Source organism: Mustela putorius, unplaced genomic scaffold (genome assembly GCF_011764305.1).
Source record: "Mustela putorius furo isolate JIRA1106 unplaced genomic scaffold, ASM1176430v1.1 tig00003869_pilon_pilon_pilon, whole genome shotgun sequence".
NCBI classification, from domain to species: Eukaryota; Metazoa; Chordata; class Mammalia; order Carnivora; family Mustelidae; genus Mustela; species Mustela putorius.
In genome coordinates this window covers 19,139,734-19,162,808 of record NW_025422021.1, presented here as the reverse complement: position 1 = coordinate 19,162,808, position 23,075 = coordinate 19,139,734, and the positions used below count along the sequence as shown (strand labels likewise).

General features: G+C 33.9%; 1 protein-coding gene across 8 annotated transcripts in view; it reads left to right on the top strand.

The window, feature by feature from the left end:
- SLC4A10 (solute carrier family 4 member 10) overlaps positions 1-23,075 on the top strand; it is a 312,033-nt gene that overhangs the window by 157,699 nt on the left and 131,259 nt on the right. For all 8 annotated transcript variants that reach the window (XM_004743945.3, XM_004743944.3, XM_004743949.3 and 5 more), the window contains exons 4-5: positions 4,675-4,813; positions 13,324-13,484. In XM_004743945.3, coding sequence (XP_004744002.1) covers positions 4,675-4,813; positions 13,324-13,484 — 300 coding nt within the window. The remainder of the gene's footprint in view (positions 1-4,674; positions 4,814-13,323; positions 13,485-23,075) is intronic.

The window sequence follows — 23,075 nt, the reverse complement described above, 5'->3', positions numbered from 1 at the left end:
GCTCAGTGGGTTAAGCCGCTGCCTTCAGCTCAGGTCATGATCTCAGGGTCCTGGAATCGAGTCCCGCATCGGGCTCTCTGCTCGGCAGGGAGTCTGCTTCCTCCTCCTCTCTCTCTCTCTCTGCCAGCCTCTCTGCCTACTTGTGATCTCTCTCTGTCAAATAAATAAATGGAATCTTTAAAAAAAAAAGAGGAAGAAACAAGGATACAGTAATTCAGAAATGCATAATGATAAATATTTCGTATTGTGAATCTGCTCCCTTGAGCTAAATGTCATAGTGCAAGAGGCTTCCTGTCTTCATGACAGTAAGATCACATATGTAAATGCAAATTTCCCAGGTCACTTCTGTCATTGTACTTGTTATGAAAAATCTATTTCTCAACATAATTGTTGACTCTTCTCCAGAAAGGGCCTAAAAAATAGAGAACTTTGGGACAGAGCCGACAGGGGATTTTCACTTATTGTTAGGAAAAATGTACTTAAAAACCTGGTATTAATATGTAATTATAACAATATAAGTAACAAAGCTAATAATGAAAAGATGAAACTTTGCTAGGAAATTTGCTTATTTGCAATTATGATTCTATTAGGGGTTTTCTTCTGGTAGTTTGATTTTCTTAACTATCCGTTTATGAAAATATTGTCTATATTCCAAATGGAAACAGTTTATTTCTTTCTTTCTGATTGTAAAATAATACATATTCCCTGGACTTCCAGTGCTATTGAACATTAGACTAGCCAAATCCTGTAGTTCTTACCCAGTTCTGTCATTGATTCTAAAGCATCTGATTAGCTTCTTGTCCTTTTGAAATTCTTTCCAAACACGGCCCCTGTTATGCTACTGTCTCCATCAGCTCTACAATCTATAAGGACAGAGATTTTTTTTTCCTGTTTACATCAGTCTAATTCACTGCCTAGAATAGTACCTGGCCTATGAAGGTACTCATTAAATATTTAATGTATCGATCCTTTTTCCTATCTGTCTATTCCTTTTCTCATTCTTTTGTTAACTCCTCTTCCTTCTCCCAAATCTTAAAGCTGATTATTTCCCCAATGTTGAGTCTTTTTCTCTCCCTACTTCTTCATTTTTGAGCCCTCATGCATTATAATCATATGACTTCTCTAAATGCCACCCATGTCTCTATCACTGACCCTGTCGTCTTTTCCAGAGTGAAATCTCCAGCTTTCCTGTGACTATCTTTATATGTTTGTCCCAAAGTCACCTCAAATTTAGCATATCTAAAAGTTGTCTTTTGAGTTCTCAATCTGTAATAGTGATTCTCATTCTGATGACCCTTTTCTTTCTCCAGTTTTTTTTTTTTTTGAGAAATAAGTGACATACATCACTGTGTAGGTTTAAGGAGTACAGCTTGATGTATTACATATATTGTGAAATGATGACCACAATAGGTTAGCCAACATCCACCCTCCATTATCTCATATAGATACAATAAAAAGAAAAGAGGGAAAAAATTCTCCTTATGATAAGAACTCATAAGATGTACTCTGCTAACAGCTTTCCTATATATCATACAGCAGTGTCAGCTGTGGGCATCATGTTTACATTACATGCCTGGTACTTATTCATCTTATAACTGGAAATTTATACCTTTCAACCACCTTCCCATTCTCACAGCCTCCACCCACTGCCCCTGATAACCACAAATCTCTTTTTCTATGAGTTTAGTGGGGGCTCTTTAGTGTGTGTGTGTGTGTGTGTGTGTGTCTATTTGTTTCTTTGTTTTGATTCCATAGATAAGTGAGATCACATAGTATTTCTCTTTCTCTGACTTACTTCACTTAGCATAAGGCTTTCAAGTTCCATCCATGTTACAACTCTATTTTAATCAATGGCACTATTATTTTCTCATTCTCCCTACTTCAAATTCTAGATCTCTTTTGGCAGGCCTATATTTTCATTTTAACCATCACCAGTACCACTGGCATTAGCATCAATCATCATCAGTAATATTTATATAATGCTTTATAATCTGAAAAGTATTTTTGCATCCATAACGTTTTGTCTTAGAACTTATTCCTATCTTTTTCCAAGAGACTAGTTTTTGACTATTTAAAATATTTGATTTACTATTGTGCAATAAATTTAAAATTACAATCAAGTTAACTGTAACAAGGAGAAGTACAGAGTGCTGTGAATTGGGATAACAGATGCCTAACTTAATTGTTTGCATATGAATGTGCTTCTATGTGTGTTTGTGTGTGTATTTTGCAAGGCTGATTGGATAGGCTTGCTGAAGTGTATTACATTGAAGTAGATGCTGAAAGACATATGGGAGAGGTAGAGGAAACAGTGCATAGAGTGACCCTGACATGGAAAGGAACATGGTATTTTTAAGAACCCATAAGAAAACTAATGATCCCTGAATGGAATAACAAGGGACAGAGTGGCAGAAGATAAGGCTAATGAGATAGGCAGGGTCTAGAGCCTCACTGCAAACATTTATTTATACAGAAAGTATGATGCTATAGTATATTTTATATTAATTATATGTTGTTCACTTTTGACTTCTGAAATCCTCTCATTTGTGCCTATGATAACCTAATCTTTTAAATAACTGATTAATTGGTTTATTTTCACAAAATATATTTAATATTATAGAATTCCATAATCACTATATGTTTGCTACAGATTTACTCATTCTTTCATATTTTATTTATTTATTAATCTATTTAAAAAAGAGTCTGTTTATTTAGTTGACAGGGGGAGTGAGAAAGAGCACAAGAGCAGGGAGAAGCGCAGAAGGAGAGGGACAAGCAGACTCCCTGCTGAGCAGGGAGCCTGACACTGGGTTTGATCCCAGGACCCTGGCATCATGACTTAAGCCAAAGACCAACGCTTAACCAACTGAGCCACCCAGCACCCCTCTTCTGTGTTTTAAAAAATACTTGAGAATACCAAATGTTTAGTTGGAATAACATTGAATATATGAGTTTTTCACTATTGAGCCTTTCCATTAGTATACATTCATTCATTTATTTAGGTCTACTTTCATATTGTTTAAGAAAGTTTTATAATCTTCATCACAAATGTATTGTATAGTTTAAAAAATTTATTCTTAGATAGCCTTGTAGTTTTGCTTCTAAAATAAATGGATTTTTTTTCCTACTAGGTTTTAAAATAACTTTTACTATATTATAAGGGTAGAATGGATTTTGTTTTTTGTGTCCATCTACCTAGTAAAGATTTCTAGGTAAACAATCAGATAATCTTTTAAAAATATAAACCAAAGAAGAAATAATGAAGATGAAATCCCCAGGCATGCTTTCTTTTTTTTTTTTTTTTTAATTCTCAGAAAGTGAATTAAAGAATGGACAAATAAAGTTGGAGATATTTAGAGTAGGGGATAATTGGAAAGGAGATGAAGTTATAGTTACTGGAATGGAGTATACTTGCTGAAGTGAATCGAGGTGAATTTAATGATCTTTCAGAACTTGCCCTGGAGTATTCCTCATAAAAGAAAATACCTTGATGTGGCTCTCAAGTTGTGACAAGTGCCTTAAATCTAATTGACTGCTGGCTTGCTTTTCTCTGCTAGGTGACTCATACCACCAATACTTTTAACCTGAAGAAGTTTATCAGAAATGAAGGATGTCCTCAGTGCCTTCGTCTTCAACACACACACACAAAACCTATTAACACCTTTGGATGTCTTCCATACCCTCTTTTCTGTAGCCAATACACAGTGCAATGAGTGAATACCACCTTGTGGGTAGCATGGGCAAGTAGGTCAGATTGGACTAACTGTCGTTGAGTAGTCCCTCTAAAAATGGGACCCAGTTATCTTAACTAAACGGGAAACTGTAAGGCTAGACAGCTGGACTGGAAGCCTTGTAGGAAACACAGTCAATCTATGTCCCCAAATTATACAGGTCCCCACTTTAGACACCCCCAAATTGTGAACAACATGTTCTTTCTAGGAACATCATGCATACCCTTGAAATTGTGTGTCTTGTGTCCAAATCACAAATTATTTTGCTCCCCTGCCAAGAACATAGTGACTTGTGGCATAGTCATGGTCATAGGAAGTCTTCGAATGTTTAGGCAAACACCAACAGTAGATGATGTAGCATGCAGGTGATTTGGGGTTTGGTTTCCATTTATATAGCATTTTGGAAAAGGCACAACTATAGCAGTGGAGACCAGATTAGTGGTTGTCAGGGCTTGGTGATGGGGCAAAGGTGTGACTATAAAAAAGCATTACAAGGGAGTTCATGGTGAATTACATTCTGTATAATTTTAGTATAAGTGAATTTTATCATAGTCTGTTCTGAATATTATCATAAAGCATAGGATAGATGATGAGAAAAAATGTGTATGAATATAAGGGAGATACAGAAATAGTTTCTATGATGAGTGTTATAAATAATCAAAAAATAATCATAACATTTAATATTGTTTTTGATAATCTATACATATTATATTTACATTTTATATAATTATCTCCCAAATTATACTAGACTTCATGTAATGCTAAATTTAGTTCAGTTTTTTTTTTTCTCTGAATTTAGTTTTAATTTCCCAAGTCTACTCTGGATGATTGTCACATGGAGGGGCAGGGAGGTGTGAGTTTGGAGTGGTGTTGAAGTTGGTGATGAGGCAATTTTAAGGTTGAAGTCATAGTAATGCATGTTCACGTCTCTCACTTTCTGTAGACACCCCATCACAGAGAGTACAGTTTATTCTTGGAACTGAGGATGATGATGAAGAACACATTCCTCATGACCTTTTCACAGAACTGGATGAGATTTGCTGGCGTGAAGGTGAGGATGCTGAATGGCGAGAAACAGCCAGGTGAGGATTTTTGTTGAAGGGTAAAGGTATAATAAACAATGTTCGTTATTGGAAAAGAGATTTGTAAAGCCACGATTTTGCAAACATCCATGAGCTTTGATTTCTGAAATTGCTCATCTGGCCTGGGCATATCCTACAATGGGATATGGGTCAGAATGAAATCTGAAGGCAGCAATTATAGTAAATAGTGATGCAGAGCCAGCAACAGCTGCAGGCTGAAAGATAAACAGTAGCGTAATTTGTGTGTCATCAGGAAAACAATAGGAATCTAAAAGTAATTTATTTCTATCTTTTCAACTGTTGGCCTATGCCCAAACTAGTGATATTATATGATAATCTGAGTGTGGGGCTTTTTTAAAGAAAGGAAAAACATTATAAGAGGCTTTAGGTATAGTCCTGGATTTATTTATGTACTATTTGGTGAGGGTAAAAATATTTTGTAGTGTATTTCTAGGATATATATACATCTAAACATAGTATCTTTTTCAAATAACTTTTCAAAAATTGCTTTTCAAAAATTACTTTTCTGTCAACTGTAATTAATATTTCTATACTGCCATGTAATTGATGAATTGCTGTAAAAGAATAATAAGCTAAATTTTACATTTACTTTTCATTCATTCATTCTTGCTTTTTTGCTCATTTATTCAACAAACAATTATGGAACATCTATAATGTGCCAGGTATAAGGGATAGAGAACAACCAAAATCTTAGACTTGACTTTAACAATCTCACAGTTTAATGAGGGATTCAGACAAGTAAACAAAGTTGTATTTACTGTTTAATGAATGCTGTGACACAGTTGTGCACAATGAACTGTGGTCATAGCAAGTGTTGTCCTTTAACCACTGCTTTCCAAATTTTAATATGAATATAAATCACCTACTTTTCTTGCTGAAAAGTAGACTCTGTATGCCTCAGGCATGGAATCTCAGATCCTGCATTTCTAATAACCTTCCAGCTGATGCGACTCTAATGTTTTTGGTTTGAGGATCACATTTTGTGTAGCAAGGATCTAAACCACAAAGGTGAAGGAGAAGGGATCAAGATAGCTTTCCTAGAGGAGGTGATTCCTGAGCTGGCTCTTGAAGGTTGAGTTGGACTTAGCTAGGAAGAAAAGGTGAAGCGGCGTTGTTCTAGGTAGAGGATGTGGGATATGCTTGAACATGTCCATTGACACAGGTTTGATTGCTTTGTTAGGTTATCCCTTCCATAGTCACACAGCTCTCAGTGTTAGAAATTCTTTCTGTTGGCCATATTTTTCAGTGGCCCAGGGATTGAACAGTCCTATGAAGGCCACTGTAAGCCACTGGATCATATTAAATTTCTGGTTGCATTTAATTATTGCCTTAACTCTACCCAGAGTTAGCGTGAAATTAAATGTTCAGTCACGATATTATAAATAATACTGGCTTAGTTAATTCTTGTTTGATAAATTTTGAATAGTCTTTGCAGGTGCCTTTTATTTAAAAAGTACTAGAAGTAAATAGAAGAAAATTAAAATGTCTATTACCTACTCCATCTCTGTTAACATTAAAAAAAAAAAAAACAATAAAATGAACTGCTAGTATTTGCTGTACCACTCTGGAAAACAGCATGGAGGTTCCTCAAAATGTTGAAAATAGAACTGCCTTATGACCCAGCAATTGCACTATTGGGTATTTACCCTAAAGGTACAAACGTAGTGATCCAAAGGGACACGTGCACCCGAATGTTTATAGCAGCAATGTCCACAATAGCCAAACTATGGAAAGAACCTAGATGTCCATCAACAGATGAATGGATCAAGAAGATGTGGTATATATACACAATGGAATACTATGCAGCCATCAAAAGAAATGAAATCTTGCCATTTGCGACAACATGGATGGAACTAGAGCGTATCATGCTTAGCGAAATAAGTCAAGCAGAGAAAGACAACTGTCATATGATCTCCCTGATATGAGGAAGTGGTGATGCAACATGGGGGCTTAAGTGGGTACGAGAAGAATCAATGAAAGAAGATGGATTGGGAGGGAGACAAACCATAAGTGACTCTTAATCTCACAAAACAAACTGAGGGTTTCTGGGGGGAGGGGGTTTGGGAGAAGGAGGTGGGATTATGGACATTGGGGAGGGTATGTGCTTTGGTGAGTGCTGTGAAGTGTGTAAACCTGGTGATTCACAGACCTGTACCCCTGGGGATAAAAATATATGTTTATAAAAAATAAAAAAATTAAAAGTAAAAAGCAAGGCAAACCTTTAAGGTGTCTTAAAAGGCCATGATTTAATTAAAGGTGCATTGTCATACAATTATATCAATATATGCAGGAAGGCATTTTGTAAAATTAAGCAGTCATTATCAACTTTTTAAAAACTCATGTTAATATCGAATATAAGGAAACTCTTGAAATGTTACTGTTTTGTAAAAACTAAAAGCAAGCATTCTGCTAAATAATAAAATACTAAATACATTGTCTTTAAGACAATACTAAATACATTGTCTTTAAGACCCAAACAAACCAGAAAAAAAAATAATAAAATAAAATTACCAAAGTACAGAAGGATTAAAAAAGCAAAAGTATCCTCTACTCTTGTTCACATTACCTCTCTTCAAAGGTAATCACTGCTCTTGTGTCTCTTCTCAAAAATTTCAGACCTAGATCTGCATGAAAATGTATGTCCTTTGAAGATTTATACACTAGGGATTACAAACAAAGTCCATGCCTCATTTTTTCATTTAATAATATATTTGGACCATTTTCCATTATTATCAGTACAGGGCACTCAATCTTCTTAATAATTGCATTACATTTAACAATACGAATGAACTTTATTTAGCCTCTCTTGATAAGGTTCTAGGTTGTTTTATACGTTTGCTACAAACATTGCTGTAGTGATCATTCACATGTATAATTTTGGTGTTATTTTGTAGGTGTTTAGGTAAGGTGAATTTTTAACAGTTGAACTTATTTACCAATGAGAGCAGGCTTTTAAATTTTTATAGATATTTGCAAAATCATCTTTATAAAATGTTTCAGTAATTCATATTTCTATGAACAGTGTACGAGAGTGTTTATTTTCCTCAAACCCTTGCAAGACTAAATCATCAAAATTTTACATCTTTTGCTAATTTTAAAAAAAGATTTTATTTATTTGACAGAGATCACAAGTAGGCAGAGAGAGAGAGAGAGAGAGAGAGAGGAGGAAGCAGACTCCCCGCTGAGCAGAAATCCTGATGTAGCAATGATCCCAGTACATTGGGATCATGACCTGAGCTGAAGGCAGACGCTTTAACCCATTGAGTCACCCAGGCGCCCCCATTTTTTCTAATTTTATTGATGAAAAATAAATCTTATTTTTCAAAATTATTGGTAAGATTGAACATCTTTCCAAAAATATGCTTTAATTTTTTCCCTGTGAACTAAGTGTTCCTTTCCTTTACCTATTTTATGTCAAATCATTTTCTAGATTTGCCTTTTTAATATTTTAAATTAGTGATATGTTGTTCTGTCTGAATTCCCCTTTTTAGTGAATAAAAAATCACGTTAGTTAATCATTTATTTTCTAAAGTTTTCTCTTATAATACATTAAATATAGAACCAAATTTGAAGTAGTTTTTATATGACTTGGTATATTTTAACTATCTATTCTGTGTTTTTTTTTCTCCCAACTGCTTCAAAACTAAGTGCTTTGGACTTTTTCATGTATATAATCTGAATGCTCATCTTTTTTATTTGGTGACAGAGGAACAATGTATGATAATCTTCACTGATTAGCATTATGACTTTTGCTCTCTCATAACTAAAGAATTATTGATAAGAAATTTAAAGTGCAAACCTCCCTGTTTAAGGCTGGAAACATCTCTCCTCAACTGGTTAGAAGAAATACTAGGTATTCCCGGATGGCCTGAAGAAAGGCTATCTATCTGGTAGGTATGATGATTACCAAGCTCTGGTTAGTTTGAATCTCTTTATTGCTGAAAGGTACTTTTTGGAAGCATTTCTTTTATATTCCTTTCTTCACTGTCATCGTACATGATAGAACTGAGAAGTACAATTGGAATGTGTATTTTGTCAGGAGTAACTCCTTTATTCTTAAAATGGCTGGTGATTTTTCATCTTCGAGATCAAATAGTGATCTGTTCTTTTTTTTTTTTTTTTAAAGATTTTATTTATTTATTTGACACAGAGAGAGAGATCACAAGTAGGCAGAGAGGCAGGTGGGGGGCGGGGTGGGAAGCAAGCTCCTCACTGAGCAGAGAGCCCGATCCGGGGCTTGATCCCAGGACCCTGAGATCATGACCGGAGCCGCAGGTAGAGGCTAAACCCACTGAGCCACCCACCTGTTCCTCTTAAGCAGTAACTTCCTTGTGACTTGCTCACTCTCCTGAAGCAGAATAAGACTAGAATCTACAGCTTTCACTTAATCATAGTTGAACAGGTAGGATTTTATCATGCTCTCATGTATTAACCTGAACAACATGTTTATCCTAAACCACCAAAATGTATTCCCTTTCATTTATACAGAACAGAAGAGTTGATGTGTTAATTATTAGTTATTAAATAGGACCTGTGTTCTTAGCCATGCTTCTGTAACCCTATGCGTGGTACAGCTAATTGAGGTTCAAGGAGACATCTGATGAGCAGTCAAAATAGTAACAGACTCGAAGAGGAGGGTGAATTTTGGCGAGACACAGTACGTCAGGGAAGAACAGAGCGTATTTATTGAGGACTTAGAAATGTAGTGAGTTTTAAAGTGGCAGAAGTAATTTTATTCTGGTTGCCCTAGTTCATCTAGAAAGACTAATTTTAGTTAATTTAGGGCTCCATCTGATTTTCCAAATGCAATTTAATTCTAATAAATCATTAGCATAACTAGTTGAAGCACTTCTTTCTTTTGATTAGTATTCCAGGGGAGATTAATAATTTTCTACCCTAATAGTAGAAATAAAAAGGACACTTTATCAGCACATTGCACCTGTCACATATCACATCTTGAATAATTCATGCCCACTGTTGTTGCCAAGTAAAACTTAAGCAAAGTTTTAGATTTTGAAGCTAAATTTTTGAATCATAATTTAATAAATGTTTGTGAAAGCCAGCTGTTCACTTTTAAAAACCCTAAGAGAAGCCATATGACAAGGGCTAATGAAATCAACACAATTACAATGTCCTGCTTATAAATAACATATAATGTTATTAATAGAAAAGCATGCAAAGATACCACAGCTGTGCAGTTATGAAGACAACATGTTTGACTCACTGTGGTTGCCCTTTAAAAGTCCTACCCACAAATGAGCTCAGAAGAGGCAAAGCAGGGGGTAGCAGTTGGCCTCTGATACATACAAGGCAGTGTCAAAAAAGATTATTGCATCAAAACAATTTTATTGATGCTGTGAAGGCATTTGGTATTCAAAATTGGGAAAGATTTAAGTCGTCATTAAGATTGAGATGTGTTGTGAATGTGAAGATGTGAGATATGAAGATAGTATGGATTAAGAACAGCTAGGGGCACTTGGGTAGTTCAGTGGGTTAAACACCTGACGTTGGCTCAGGTCAGAATCTCAGGGCTAGAGCCCTGTGTCTGGCTCCCCTCTCAGTGTGGAGTCGTCTTGGCTCTCTGCCCCGCCCCCACCCCCTCCTCAAGGGTGCATGGGCGTGGGCACCCCCCTCCCTCATCTGTAGCCGCAAGTCTTTTCTCTTAAGAATCCATAACTTGGCCTAAGGCTATAATTTTGGAAAATATTTTACTTTCTATTTGGGTAGAACCAGAGAATAAAAAATCCTAGAAAAGTTAAAAGGAATTAGTAGGCATCGAATAAACAGAAGGAGTTAATTTCTAAGGAGAACATCTATTTCTAATTTGCAGAAGAATTTTATTTTGGAGGTTTTTAATATGAGTATTGTAGAAGAGACTTTCATCTCTTAATCCTCAAAGAATTCATGAAACACTTATTTTATTTCAGGGTTTTTTTTTGCAGCTTGGTAGAAAGAGATTCCAAGGTGTTAATCATGGATGAAAACAGATCCAGACACACTGTAGGAAAATCGAATAATTTCAGAGTTTAAATTTGCCCCTCCCTCCCGAAAGTGTCATACAATTGGCCTGCAGTTTTGATTTTTTTCATTGTTCATTACATCTCATTCATGCTTGTGAGACTCTTGCTTGCTGTTCAAATAAATGTCAGTTGAGTTTATTTGAAAACTGGAATAAATTGCAGCACTTTAGGTCATTAACTGCAATCAGGCGTTTTGCAACAGACTGTCTATTCAATGACTACAAATCTTTAAGCAGGGTTTGGTGTGTGTGTGGGTAGAGAGAGAGAGAGAATGCGTGTAAAGGATATATATATATGTATATATATATATATGCATATGTGTGTATATATACATATATATAATTTTTAATATAGTCTTTTAAAAATAATTATTTAAACAGCTTTTTATCACTTTTGGCATAATTCTGGAGTTGGCCTAAAACACTGAATCTTGAAATGTTTAGAAACTTGATATTTGTAACTTGTGGGTTTCTTTTTATAGAAAGTATCTTACGCTTCTTCCTGTAATATTCATAAAATCTATGGCTGAATCAAACTAACATCTAAATATTTGGTTATCTTAACTACCAAACTGGAATTCCTGGAGATTCCATTCTTCTTTTCTAAAGGACCAAGCCTCCAATCTGAAGGACGTTATACCAAAAGGAGAAAGATACCTTTAGATTTGTTTTTAAAATTTCTTTTCAGAGACACACATAGATCAATGGAATAGAATAGAGAACTGAGAAAGACCAACCCAAAGTAGAGCTATTTGATTTTTGACAAAGAGTAAAAGCTATTTAGTGGAAAAAGAATTGTCTTTTCATCAATGGTACTGGAACAGTTAGAGATCTATAGGTAAAAAATACCTTGTAGTGTATACAAAATTAATTCAAAATAAATTCAAAATTCAAACATAAATCTAAATGTAAAATGTAAAGCTATACAAAATTGAGAGAAAAATATAGGCAAAAATCCTAGGAGGACCTAGAACCTACATGATGAATTTTTATACATGATATCAAAAGTACAAACCACAAAAGAAAATATTCATAAATTGGATGTCACCAAAATTAGAAACCTTTGTGCTGTGAAAGAGCCTGTTAAGAGGATAAGAACAAGGTAATAGACAAGTTACAAATCATGTATCTGACAAGAATATTATATAAAAAAAATGCAAAGAACTCCCAATTTCAACAATATGAAAATAAATCAATTAGAAAAATGAGCAAAAGCATAGTCTGGAAGTGACACACATAATTTCTGCTCACAATTTCTTGTGCAGAACTAGTCAATAATCATATGGTCTCACCTAGTCAAAAGGGAGCCAGGAAGTGGCTATTCTTTACTAGATAGGGACAACTAGTTGATGAACAGTACTAAGGACAATCACATGCTTTGTGAAGTATTATGGCCCTATCAAGGCCTGAAAATCATTAAGAATCACTAAAATGAAAAATTCCCAACCATATACACAAAAATATTCTATAAAATTGTCAGCATTGAAGAAATACTGTCAGTGATTTGGGGCTTAAATGTAAGTTTTTTCAACCTTCAAGTGTCTTATAAACTTATGATAGGTGTATCATATGTTGGAACAAAAATGACTAAGGAGAGGTGAAATGAGGAAAATGGTGGAAAGAAAGGGAGAAAAAGCAATTTAGGCTTTATTTAGGGTTCATTAAAAATGGTGGAATTAAACTAGTCATCTATTAGGATTAGAGAACAAGTCCCTTAAAAATGAGATTTAGTGGTGTGCAAGACAGTGGAGTCACTGGTTTCTCTTTATTCCTTCCATTTATCCCAGTTAAACAAACTCAGATATTATTCATTTCACTCTAAGAAGGCAGTGGTCTCTGATTTGGCATCTTGACATCAACGTTCTCCTGTTCTCAATCTGGGCAGGAAGGCCCAGGGATTTGAGGCTAAGCTCCATTCTCATAGGTTTCTGTAGTCCCTAGGTAATGACTGCAATCACTAGATTTCATCCACGCAGGACTAATATGTATTTTTCTTGTAAAATATGCCCCAAATTATACTAGCACCCCTAAAAATCAAGTGGAAAAATTATTGAGACTCAAATATTCCATTTTAAGATCTCCTACTGAAGAAAAAGGAGTATTCTTCCATTTCCTTTTGCATCTTTTTCAATTACCATTTTCCTTCTATGAAGTGCCTTCTATTAATTCCACAACAGATTCACTGTGACTACTGAATAAACACTTACATACTTTTTAAGAGTTCAACAAACTAATAAAATAACATTTGATTTTCTTTGTCTTCTATACAACTTCCAATGACATAAAGAATGCTTGTTAAATGACATTAAAGTGAAATAAACCAAATTACTTGGACTAGTTTTTACTTTTGAACCCACAAAACCAAGAAGTAATGTGAATATCTTTCTGTTTCTACTTTTTATTCTTGGAACAAAGGATCATTTCATCTACAATGTAATATTCCATGTGCTGATAATGTTTATTTGTGTAGGTGGTTGAAGTTTGAAGAAGATGTGGAGGATGGAGGAGAAAGGTGGAGCAAACCCTATGTGGCTACTCTTTCATTGCACAGCTTGTTTGAGCTGAGAAGTTGTATTCTGAATGGAACTGTGTTATTGGACATGCATGCCAACACTTTAGAAGAAATTGCAGGTATATCTTTTTTTCTCTTAGTCTAGTTCACTATCTCGGTATAGTTGATTTTTGTTATTCCCTTTTCCTTATAATTATATGTAAACCTTTGGAAAATTAATTCTTATAATAAGCATATGAGACTTTAAATATAACTTTCTCCTCCCTTATTTAAGATGGAAGAAGTTGAATCTCAGAGGAATGTGGTCTAACTTGTCAGTGGCAAGTCTAGAACAAGAACCTAGATATCCTGACTCACACTTAATATATATTGTTTTTCACTATCATGCTTAATTAACTGTCACCATTGGGAAATTGAAGGGAAAAAACCCATAAAGCTAGAGATGGATTGTTTCCAATAATGGAATGCATTTCATTCCAATGCAGGAAATGATTAAAAAAAATCCGCAGATAGGGAAAATGTTAATTTAGAACAAAACAGGGAAAGGTATGGCCATTTATTTTAAACTGATTTAAAACTCATGAATTCCAGAGGATGCCAAGCAATGCAGTTGAGATTAGTTTGAAATTTAATATTATGACTAGTCCCTAGAATGAAAGATTTGTATTAGAAACCTATTATGTCTATATAACACAAGTTGTTATGTTTAGGAAGCATTTTACTGTTACTCTAGAAATAGAGGAAAGAACTCCTGTGTCTTTCAATTTGGAAGACAAATACACTTTAGCAAAAAACAAAATAATACAAAAAGAGTTTTGAAAGAGTATAAATGAAATAGTTAATGGAGATTTTAAAAATAAAAATAAAGCAATAACTCAGGCAGTTTTTAACATTTCTAGTGTGGAAAAAAAGAAATAAAAGCAGTTCCATGTAGAATTTATTTGTAAAGTAGAAAGACTTAAGGGAGTCTTTAATGTCTAAATTATATTGTAGAAATGGAAAAAACAAACTTCCAAAACTCTGTGAATGTTTTTTTTATTACATAAATGAAAGAATATTATACAAAAAATATATATAATTTATTCTTCAGAATAGTCTCATGAATTAAGTGTTATTCCCATTTTTCAATAAGAAAATAGAAACTCTGAGACTTTCAGGGCCCTTTTTCCATCTAAAGGCCTCTGACTGTAAGCTGTGTGTTCCTTGTATTACAGTACAACCACTGTCTGAAGAAGAAGCATGGCTTGAAGTGGATGTTGCCCACATTTTAATGATAGTTTAATTCCTTTAAAAATTATTTATTTGGTCATTGGAGCTGATAGACATGCATACATTGCAATATTTATGAAAAGAAAAGTAAGTGTGGAAAGACATCTTGGCCTACAATATTAAGCAAAAACAATCAGAACAGAAAAAAATGATTTAGATAAGCCTTCTTTTCCTTCTTTCCTGGAGTTTCATAGACACCTATAAAGAGCTTTCCCTTTAAAATACATAACTGTACTTAACCATATGGTTAAGTTATATTTTTTGGAAAAACACAGGGTACAGTCATGGATAGCACTACCTGAAGACTTAGAGAAAAATGGTTAACTTAGGAATTAGCAAACTTCTTGTGAATGCTGGAAAAGTAGCTATCCAATGTAATTTCTTAGCTTTACGTTATGGGGTCTTGCTGATAGCCCATAACATTTTTGTGTTTTAATTAGGAACCAAATGACATTTTCATGGTCCTTTGCAGTTTAGGAAGCTCTTTGTAGTAATTCTCCATTATCTTTTTGATACTCAAAACAAAATTGGGGCTTAGTATTATGATTGTTTATCTTACTTCATAAATGGAGAAATGAGAGGCAGGAGGTTGCCCAATATAAGGAGTTTATTTATGTCAGTGATGGCATTACCTTTGAAAATGGATTAATCCAAATAACTTTAGGACTGGCTATATCTAATGAGACTGTCAGATTCCTCAACCTGCCAAAATTAACCTCAGAAAATACCCTTCATTACTTAAAGCATGCATATTCTAATGCTTTCGTGAGAAATTTACTTCTACCAGAAAGTCTCCCATGAATTTGACAGAAACCCTGTTCATCTTATCACCTTCAATCAGTTTTTTGGTCTAAATTTATGTTTCCTTTCCCTCCTGCTGTCCCCTTCCCCAAGCTCTATTCTGTAGAATATGGGAGGATTGTTAGCTGTGTTAATTCTTGCTTTTGAAAGCAAACTACATTTTCTGAGTCTGTCCTTACAAAGGAAAGTAGTTCAATGGAAGTCTTGATACCCCAAATAGCTTTTATTCTTTCTTCTCGTCTAATTAGTCTGTATCTTTATGTCTCCAAAGTAGCTCAACTTGAATGTCCCATTTTCAGTTCGGAGCAGTCTGTAAAATGCCATTCAGAAGATGTCAGTGGTTTAGAGCTAATACTACATTTAAAAAAATGATTAAAAATACTTGTTGATCATTATTACCTTAAATTTCTTTTCACTCATTAATGAGAAGAGATGTCCTCTCTTTAAGTAATTGCAATTTGACTTATTTAATCCAAAGGTATTTGTTTCTGCCCTCAATAAAATCTTACTAAGACATTTTCTCCCTATAGTTTGTAATTATTTTCTGTTTACTTTTTGCTACTTTTGCTTTGTGACAATTGTATTACTAAGTATGCATTAACTATACATTTTTAAGACTTCTAAATTTGTAAAGTATTTTCACATTTATTATCACTGTAACCTTATGAAATAGAGAGGAGGCTACATCCCCATTTTATAAACAGATAAACAGGAAGTGATATATCATAGGTGGTACTTGCAGCGATGGGAATAATTTCTTTTATTAACCTATAATTATGTTTTGTTTTATTCTATTTTATGATAACTTATGACCATAATGATTAACAATAGGACCTGGAGCTCTTCTTCACCTCCTATTTATCATGTTTTTTTTTTATTGCGTTAGGAAGTTACTAACATATTAGTTACTAGTTTCAGTTTTCCGAAAGTTAGATATAATATTTATCTTTAAGGGCTCTAAACTCTTAAACTTTGTGAATGCGCAGGCTCTAGTATTTTCTAATAGAGAAATATGACCCAGATATTGTTTTAGAATAATCAAGGATTTTTTTTATCAGTCTTCTGATATGTTTTTAATAGTCTTAGATAATTCTTTAAAGAGATTTTTGTAGACTTAGCAGGAGAAAATCCCATTTGTATCTGGCAGTTCTGTCAAGAATGTCTGGTATAATTAAAGTAGGATTTTCTTTTGGACGAAGTTAATTTAAAAATGTCTATTTCCCAATGTTTCAGGGAACTTGGAATAAATTTTAACTTCTTCCTTCAAAATATTATTTAACCTTTTAGAATCCAGTATTCTTCAGATATGCTTTCTTACTGTGATTTAGTCTGATGGAGATTGATTGTATTTAAAATGCTTCTTAATTATATTTATATAAATCACAGGTGATTTTATGGTCTATGTCAATCTCTTTGAAATTCAGCTCTATAAAGATTAGTAATGGAAAAATTCTCTCTGTATTTTTATGCTTTACCCTAATTCTGTCAATGGGAGTAAGAAATGAAAACCAAACCAAAGTTAGGACCACAGACAGATTATCAATCATAGCTCTCCATTCATTAAAACAACTTTTTAAAAAAAGATTTTATTTATTTATTTATTTGAAAGAGAGAGAGGGAGGGAGAAAGAGCACAGAGGGAGAGGGAGAAGCAGACTCTCTGCTGAGTAGGGAGCCTGACATGGGACTCGATCCCAGGAGCCTGAGATCATAACCTGATCTGAACGTGGCTGCTTAACCAACTGAGCCACCCAGGTTCCCCTAAAACAACTTTGTTGTTTAAAATGTTCTATTGAAGGAAAAAATTGAAGTTTGCTTCACTGAGTGTAGTCTGCAGGTTTGGGAGTATGGGAATAGTCACATATTGTTTAACATGTCCATACTATTACCATCCTTGTTCTGGAAAATAAACATTCTTTGGGTAGTTTACAATTTTAATATATACGTATATATACACTCCTGACAACCAGACTGCTGAATTTAGACCCTTCCTATTTCTTACTCCTCTCCACTCCCAGCCTCTTAAGACAATGGATTTTTAAGGCAAAGAATTTATATGATTATCTTCTAAGGGGCAGAGATTTCCGTAGAATCTGTAAATCTCATGATCTCTGGAGGTTTTCATTCAGTGGTTAAGATGGATTGATCACAATAAACTAACTGCCTGATAAGAATGAAAAACAATTTTTCGCTTTCTGAGACCTTTTTACAGAAATGCTACTAGTGTTCCTAGAGCCTGCTTAGTGCTAGAGGAGTGTGACCTATTTATCCTTTTCGTTCTCACTTCTCCAGATATCAGCCAGATCCTGGCCTTGTGCTTTGACAGGCTAGACTGTGTCATTTAGACATCATCGCCAGCTGAGATTGTAGGACTTGACTTTGGGCCCTAAGCCATTATGGCTTGTTATCCTTTCCTACTTTTCAAGGTTAATAACAATATATATTATAGTGGTGAAGAGAACAATGAGGGTGATTAGTGAACCAGACTCCCATTGGTACTTAAATCTCACCTCAGTATGTTATATTCCTAAGCAAGATGATTAAATTTTCTAGTTCATTAAGATATATTTGATGCAGTTATACCTCAGAGGAGTTTACTGTGTATTTCTGTGTGGCTAATGAGCAGACGAGCAGTTTTTTTTTTTTTTTTTCTATTTACTTTCTCTTATGTAACTGTTTCAGATAAAGACCTTATTTCTGAAAGACTGTGAAGCTAGTGACTTAGGGGTTTTTGTAGTGCTTAAGCCCAAAAAGACTGTACTTTGATAAGAACTAAAAATCATAACCGTGTACATAGGATTTTATATGCTTCATTTAATTCTGATTAGAATATTGAACTGGGGATACACATTATGGCTTAGAGATGAAGCTGTGGTACAGTGGTGCCCTTCTGGTGTTTTAATAACCTACTTTATAACTCCCATTATGAAGTTTATGTGGCATATTTTATATACATTTTTCCCTCTTAGCAAGGTTTCAGTGTAAAGTTATGTATGTTGGCAATTTATCATTTCTTTTATTTCAAATTAATTCAAGGATATTATAACTACTACTCTCCAAAGAAGTGAGGTATAGATTTAAATATTCTATACTATCATATATTTTCCAAATTGAAAGGAACTTTAGAGGTAATTATAGTGATTATGGCTGATTCCTAAATGTACATTCTACCTCTTTCCATTGTAAGCAGCAAAATAATAGAGAAAAGTTGGAAAATTATACTCACCCACTGTCTGATTTTGTCAGGCCTTTGATCTAAGAACAGTTATTACATTTTACACAATTGAAAAATAATAAAGAGAAGACTAATATTTTTCAACATGAAAATTATATGAAGTTCAAATTCTACTGTCCATATAAGGTTTTATTGAAACATAGCCATGCTCATTTGTGTACGTGTTCTTTATGGTTACTTTCATGTAATAACAGCAGAATTCAGTAGTGGTTACAGAGATTCCATGGTTTACAAAGCCTAAAATTTTTATTTGACCTATTACAGAAAACGTTTGTTTACCTGTGGTTTAGAGAACTGATTCCAGAATGAAGGGTAGTTCTTGATTAGCCTCACCCAGTCATAGGGGTGCTGTTTCCTTAGCCAGGGATGGTCTCAGCCTGGACAAGGCTATGTCAGTTGGAATTAAGAGTTTTTCCTGGGAAGAAGAGAAAGAACTTCCTTTTAAGAGAAAGTCACAAGAAGTCAAAGAATATATGGGTATCAACAAAGATACGTATTTCTTTGTTACTATTGACACTTACTTTATGACCATAAGGAAAATCAGCCTTAGGTTAAACTCATACCAAGGGGTTGAGGGGGAGGCTGAGAGAGTCAGAGGAATAGAATTAAATCCAGCCCAATTTTGATTTTCTGTTATGTGAGGCAATGAAATTAATTGTTTTATAGTTTCATTGGGGTTTCTGGATTTTTAAATTGAAGTATAATTGGCACACATAATATATTAGTTTCAGGTGTACAACAGAGTAGTTTGACATTTATATACATTTTGAAATGATCACCACGTAAGTCCAGTTACCACCTGTCTCTATATAAAGTTAATATAATATTATCCATGTTCCTTGTGCTATGTATCACATCTCCATGACTTCTTTATTTTATATCTGGAAGTTTGTACCTCTTTATCTCCTTCACAGATTTTGCCTTCCCCTAACTTGCATTCTCCGAGAGAACTATCAGTTTGTTCTCTATATCTGTGAGTCTGTTTTTTTTGTTTATTTGTTTGTTTTGTGTGTTCATTTGTTTGAAGTGGTGATGCAACATGGGGGCTTAAGTGGGTAGGAGAAGAATAAATATTTTTTAGATTACACATATAAATGAAATCTTATAGTATTTGTCTTTCTCTGTCTGACTTATTTCACTTAACATAATACCCTCCAGATTCATCCATCTTGTCACAAATAACAAGAGTTTATTCTTTTTATGGCTGAATAATATTCTATCATTCTAGATAGATTGATCGATCAATCGATCGATAGATAGATAGAAACCATATCTTCTGTATTCATTCATCTGTAAATGGTCGCTTAATTTGCTTCTGTATCTTTGCTGTTGTAAATTATGCTACAGTAAACATAGGACTGAATATACCTTTCCGAGTTAGTGTTTTCATTTTTTTTAGATGCATAGCCAGAAAAGGAATTGCTGAATCAAATGATAGTTTTAAGAATAAATGAAACAAGATGGGATTGGGAGGGAGACAAACCATAAGTGACTCTTAGTTTTAAAAATTTAAAAAAAAAATACTGTTTTCCATAGTGGCTACACCAATTTGCATTCCTACCAACAGTGCACAAAGGTTCCCTTTTCTTCATATCCTTACTAACACTTGTTATTACTTGTGTTTTTGGTACTAGTCATTCTAACAGATGTGAGGTGATATCTCACTGTGGTTCTGTTTTGTATTTCTTGAAGATTAGTGATAAGTATGTTTTCATTTGCCCGCTAGCCATCCATATGTCTGTGGGAAAATGTCTATTCAGGTCTTTTTTCCCATTTTTAATTGAATTTTTTGCCTTTTGCTATTGAGTTGTAGGAGTTCCTTATTTATTTTGGATATTAGCCCTTTACCAGATATTTGATTTGCAAATATTTTTTCTCATTCAACAGGTTGCCTTTTCATTTTGCTGGTAATTTCCTTTGCTGTGTGAAAGCTTTTTAGTTTGATGAAGAAGTCTCATTCATTTTTACTTTTATTGCACTTGCCTGAGGAGACAAATCTAGAAAAATGTTCCTACATCTAATGTCAAAGAAATTACTGTCTAAGTTGCATAAGTTTCTTCTAGGAGTTCTAAGGTTTTAGGTCTTACGGTCAAGTCTTTAATCCATTTTGAGTTAATTTTTGTGTATGGTGTAAGATAGTGATCAAGTTTCATTCTTCTGCATGTAGTTTTCTCAATACAATTTATTGAAGACATTATTTTTCCCTATTGTATTTTTTTGCCTCATTTGTTGTAGATGCAAAGCCATGTAGACACATGGGTTTATTTCTGGGCTCTATTCTGTTTCATTGATCTATGTGTCTGTTTTTGTACTAGTACCATGCTGTTTTTGAATACTATAGCTTTGTAGTGTTATTTGAAATTAGGGATGATGATACCTTCAGCTTTATTCTTTCTCAAGATAGCTTTGGCTTTTGGGGTCTTTTGTGGTTCCATACAAATTTAAAAATATTTGTTTTAGTTTTGTGAGGCCACTTTATTTTGATAGGGATAACATCAAATCTGTAGACTGCTTTGGGTAGAATGGAAATTTTGACAATATTAATTCTTTCAATCCATGAGAATTGTATAACTTCCAATTTATTTGTGTTTTCTTGTTCTTTTTTCCATTAATATTGTATGGTTTTCAGAATATAGATCTGTACCTCCTTGGTTAAATTTATTTCTAAGTATTTTACTCTTTTGGATGCAGTTGTGAGTGAGATTTTTTTTATATTTCTTTTTCTGATAGTTTATTATTAGTTTATAGAAATGCAGCAGAGTTCTGTATCCTGCTACTTTATTGAACTCATTTATTAACAATAGTTTTTGGTGTCTTTAGGGTTTTCTACATAGAGTTTCAGGACAATTTTAATCCTTTCTTACCAATTTGAATGCGTTTTATTTCTTTTTCTTGCCTAATTGTTATGGCTAGAACTTCCAATATTAAGTTGACTAAGAGTGACAAGAATGAGCCTCTTTGTCCCATTCCTGATCTTGGAGGACAAGCTTTCAGATTTTCACCATTGCATATGATGTTGGCTGTAGGATTGTCATATATGGTCTTTATTATGTCAAAGTACATTTCCCTATACTGACTTTGTTGAAGGTTTTTATTATAAATTGTGTATTTTATCAAATACTTTTTCTGCATCTATTGAGATGATTGTATGATTTTTATCTTTCCTTTTGCTAATGTATGTCACATTGATTGATTTGCAGATGTTCAACCATTATTTCATTCCTGGAAAAAATATCTTTTAAAGTCATTGGTGTACCTTCTTATCACATTCCCTGCCTGCCCTATTCTGCAATTATTCTCTGTTTCTTTTCTCTCTTTTTTTTTTTCCTTTTCCCCTTTTGATTTGATGGCTTTCTTTAGTGTTCTGTTTATGTTCCTTTTTTTTTTTTGGTATCTCTAGTCTAGTATAGGTTTTTGGTTTGTGGTCACTGTGAGATTCATATATAATAACACCTATATTGTGGTCTATTTTAAATTGATAGTCACTTGATTTTGGCTGCCTTCTAAAAGTACTCTAAATATGCTTCTCCCAATGTGTTTTATCATTTTGAAGTCATATTTTACATCATTTTTTGTGTAATCCTAACCTATTGTAGATAGTAGTTGATTTTACTACTTTTTTTTAAACATTCATACTAGCTTTATGAGTAGTTTATACAGTACCTTTACTAGATATTTTTTTCTACTAGTGAGATTTTATTTTATATATTATTTCAGGTTATGGCCTTTACTCTTTAGCTTAAAGAAGTTCCTTTGATATTGCTTCTAAGGTCAGGTTAGTAGTGATGAATTCCCTTAGCTTTTGCTTGTGTGAGAAACTCCTTTTTTTTTTTTCTTTTTTTTCCAATTCTGAATTATAACTTTGACAGGTCAAGCATTCTTGGTTGAAAGTTTTCTCCTATCTGCATTTTGAATATATCATGCCACTATCATCTGGCCTGCAAAGTTTCTGCTAAAAAATCAGCACATTGTCTTATGGGGTTTCCCTTGAATGTAACTAGTTATTTTTCTCTTGCTCTTTTAGGATTCTCTGTTTATGTTTAGCTTTCAGCATTTTAATTACAATGCATCTTGGTGTGGATCTTTCTTGGATTAATCTTTTTTGGGACTTTTTGTATTCTTGGACTTAGGTGTTTGTTTCCTCTCCCAAGTTAGGGAACTTTTCAACCATTGTCTTTTCAAATAACTTGTTTTTGTTTCCTTTCTTTTCTCTCTTCTCTCCTAGGACCCCTGCAATATGAATGTTAGTATGCTTGCTGTTGTCTCATGGGTCCCTTAAGCTATCATCACATTTTAAATTGTCCTTTTTTTCTTTTTGCTGTTTTGTTTCAACAGTTTCCACTATCCTGTCTTCTAGGTCACTGATCTGTTTTTCAGTGTTATCTGGTCTACTTTTGATTCCCTCT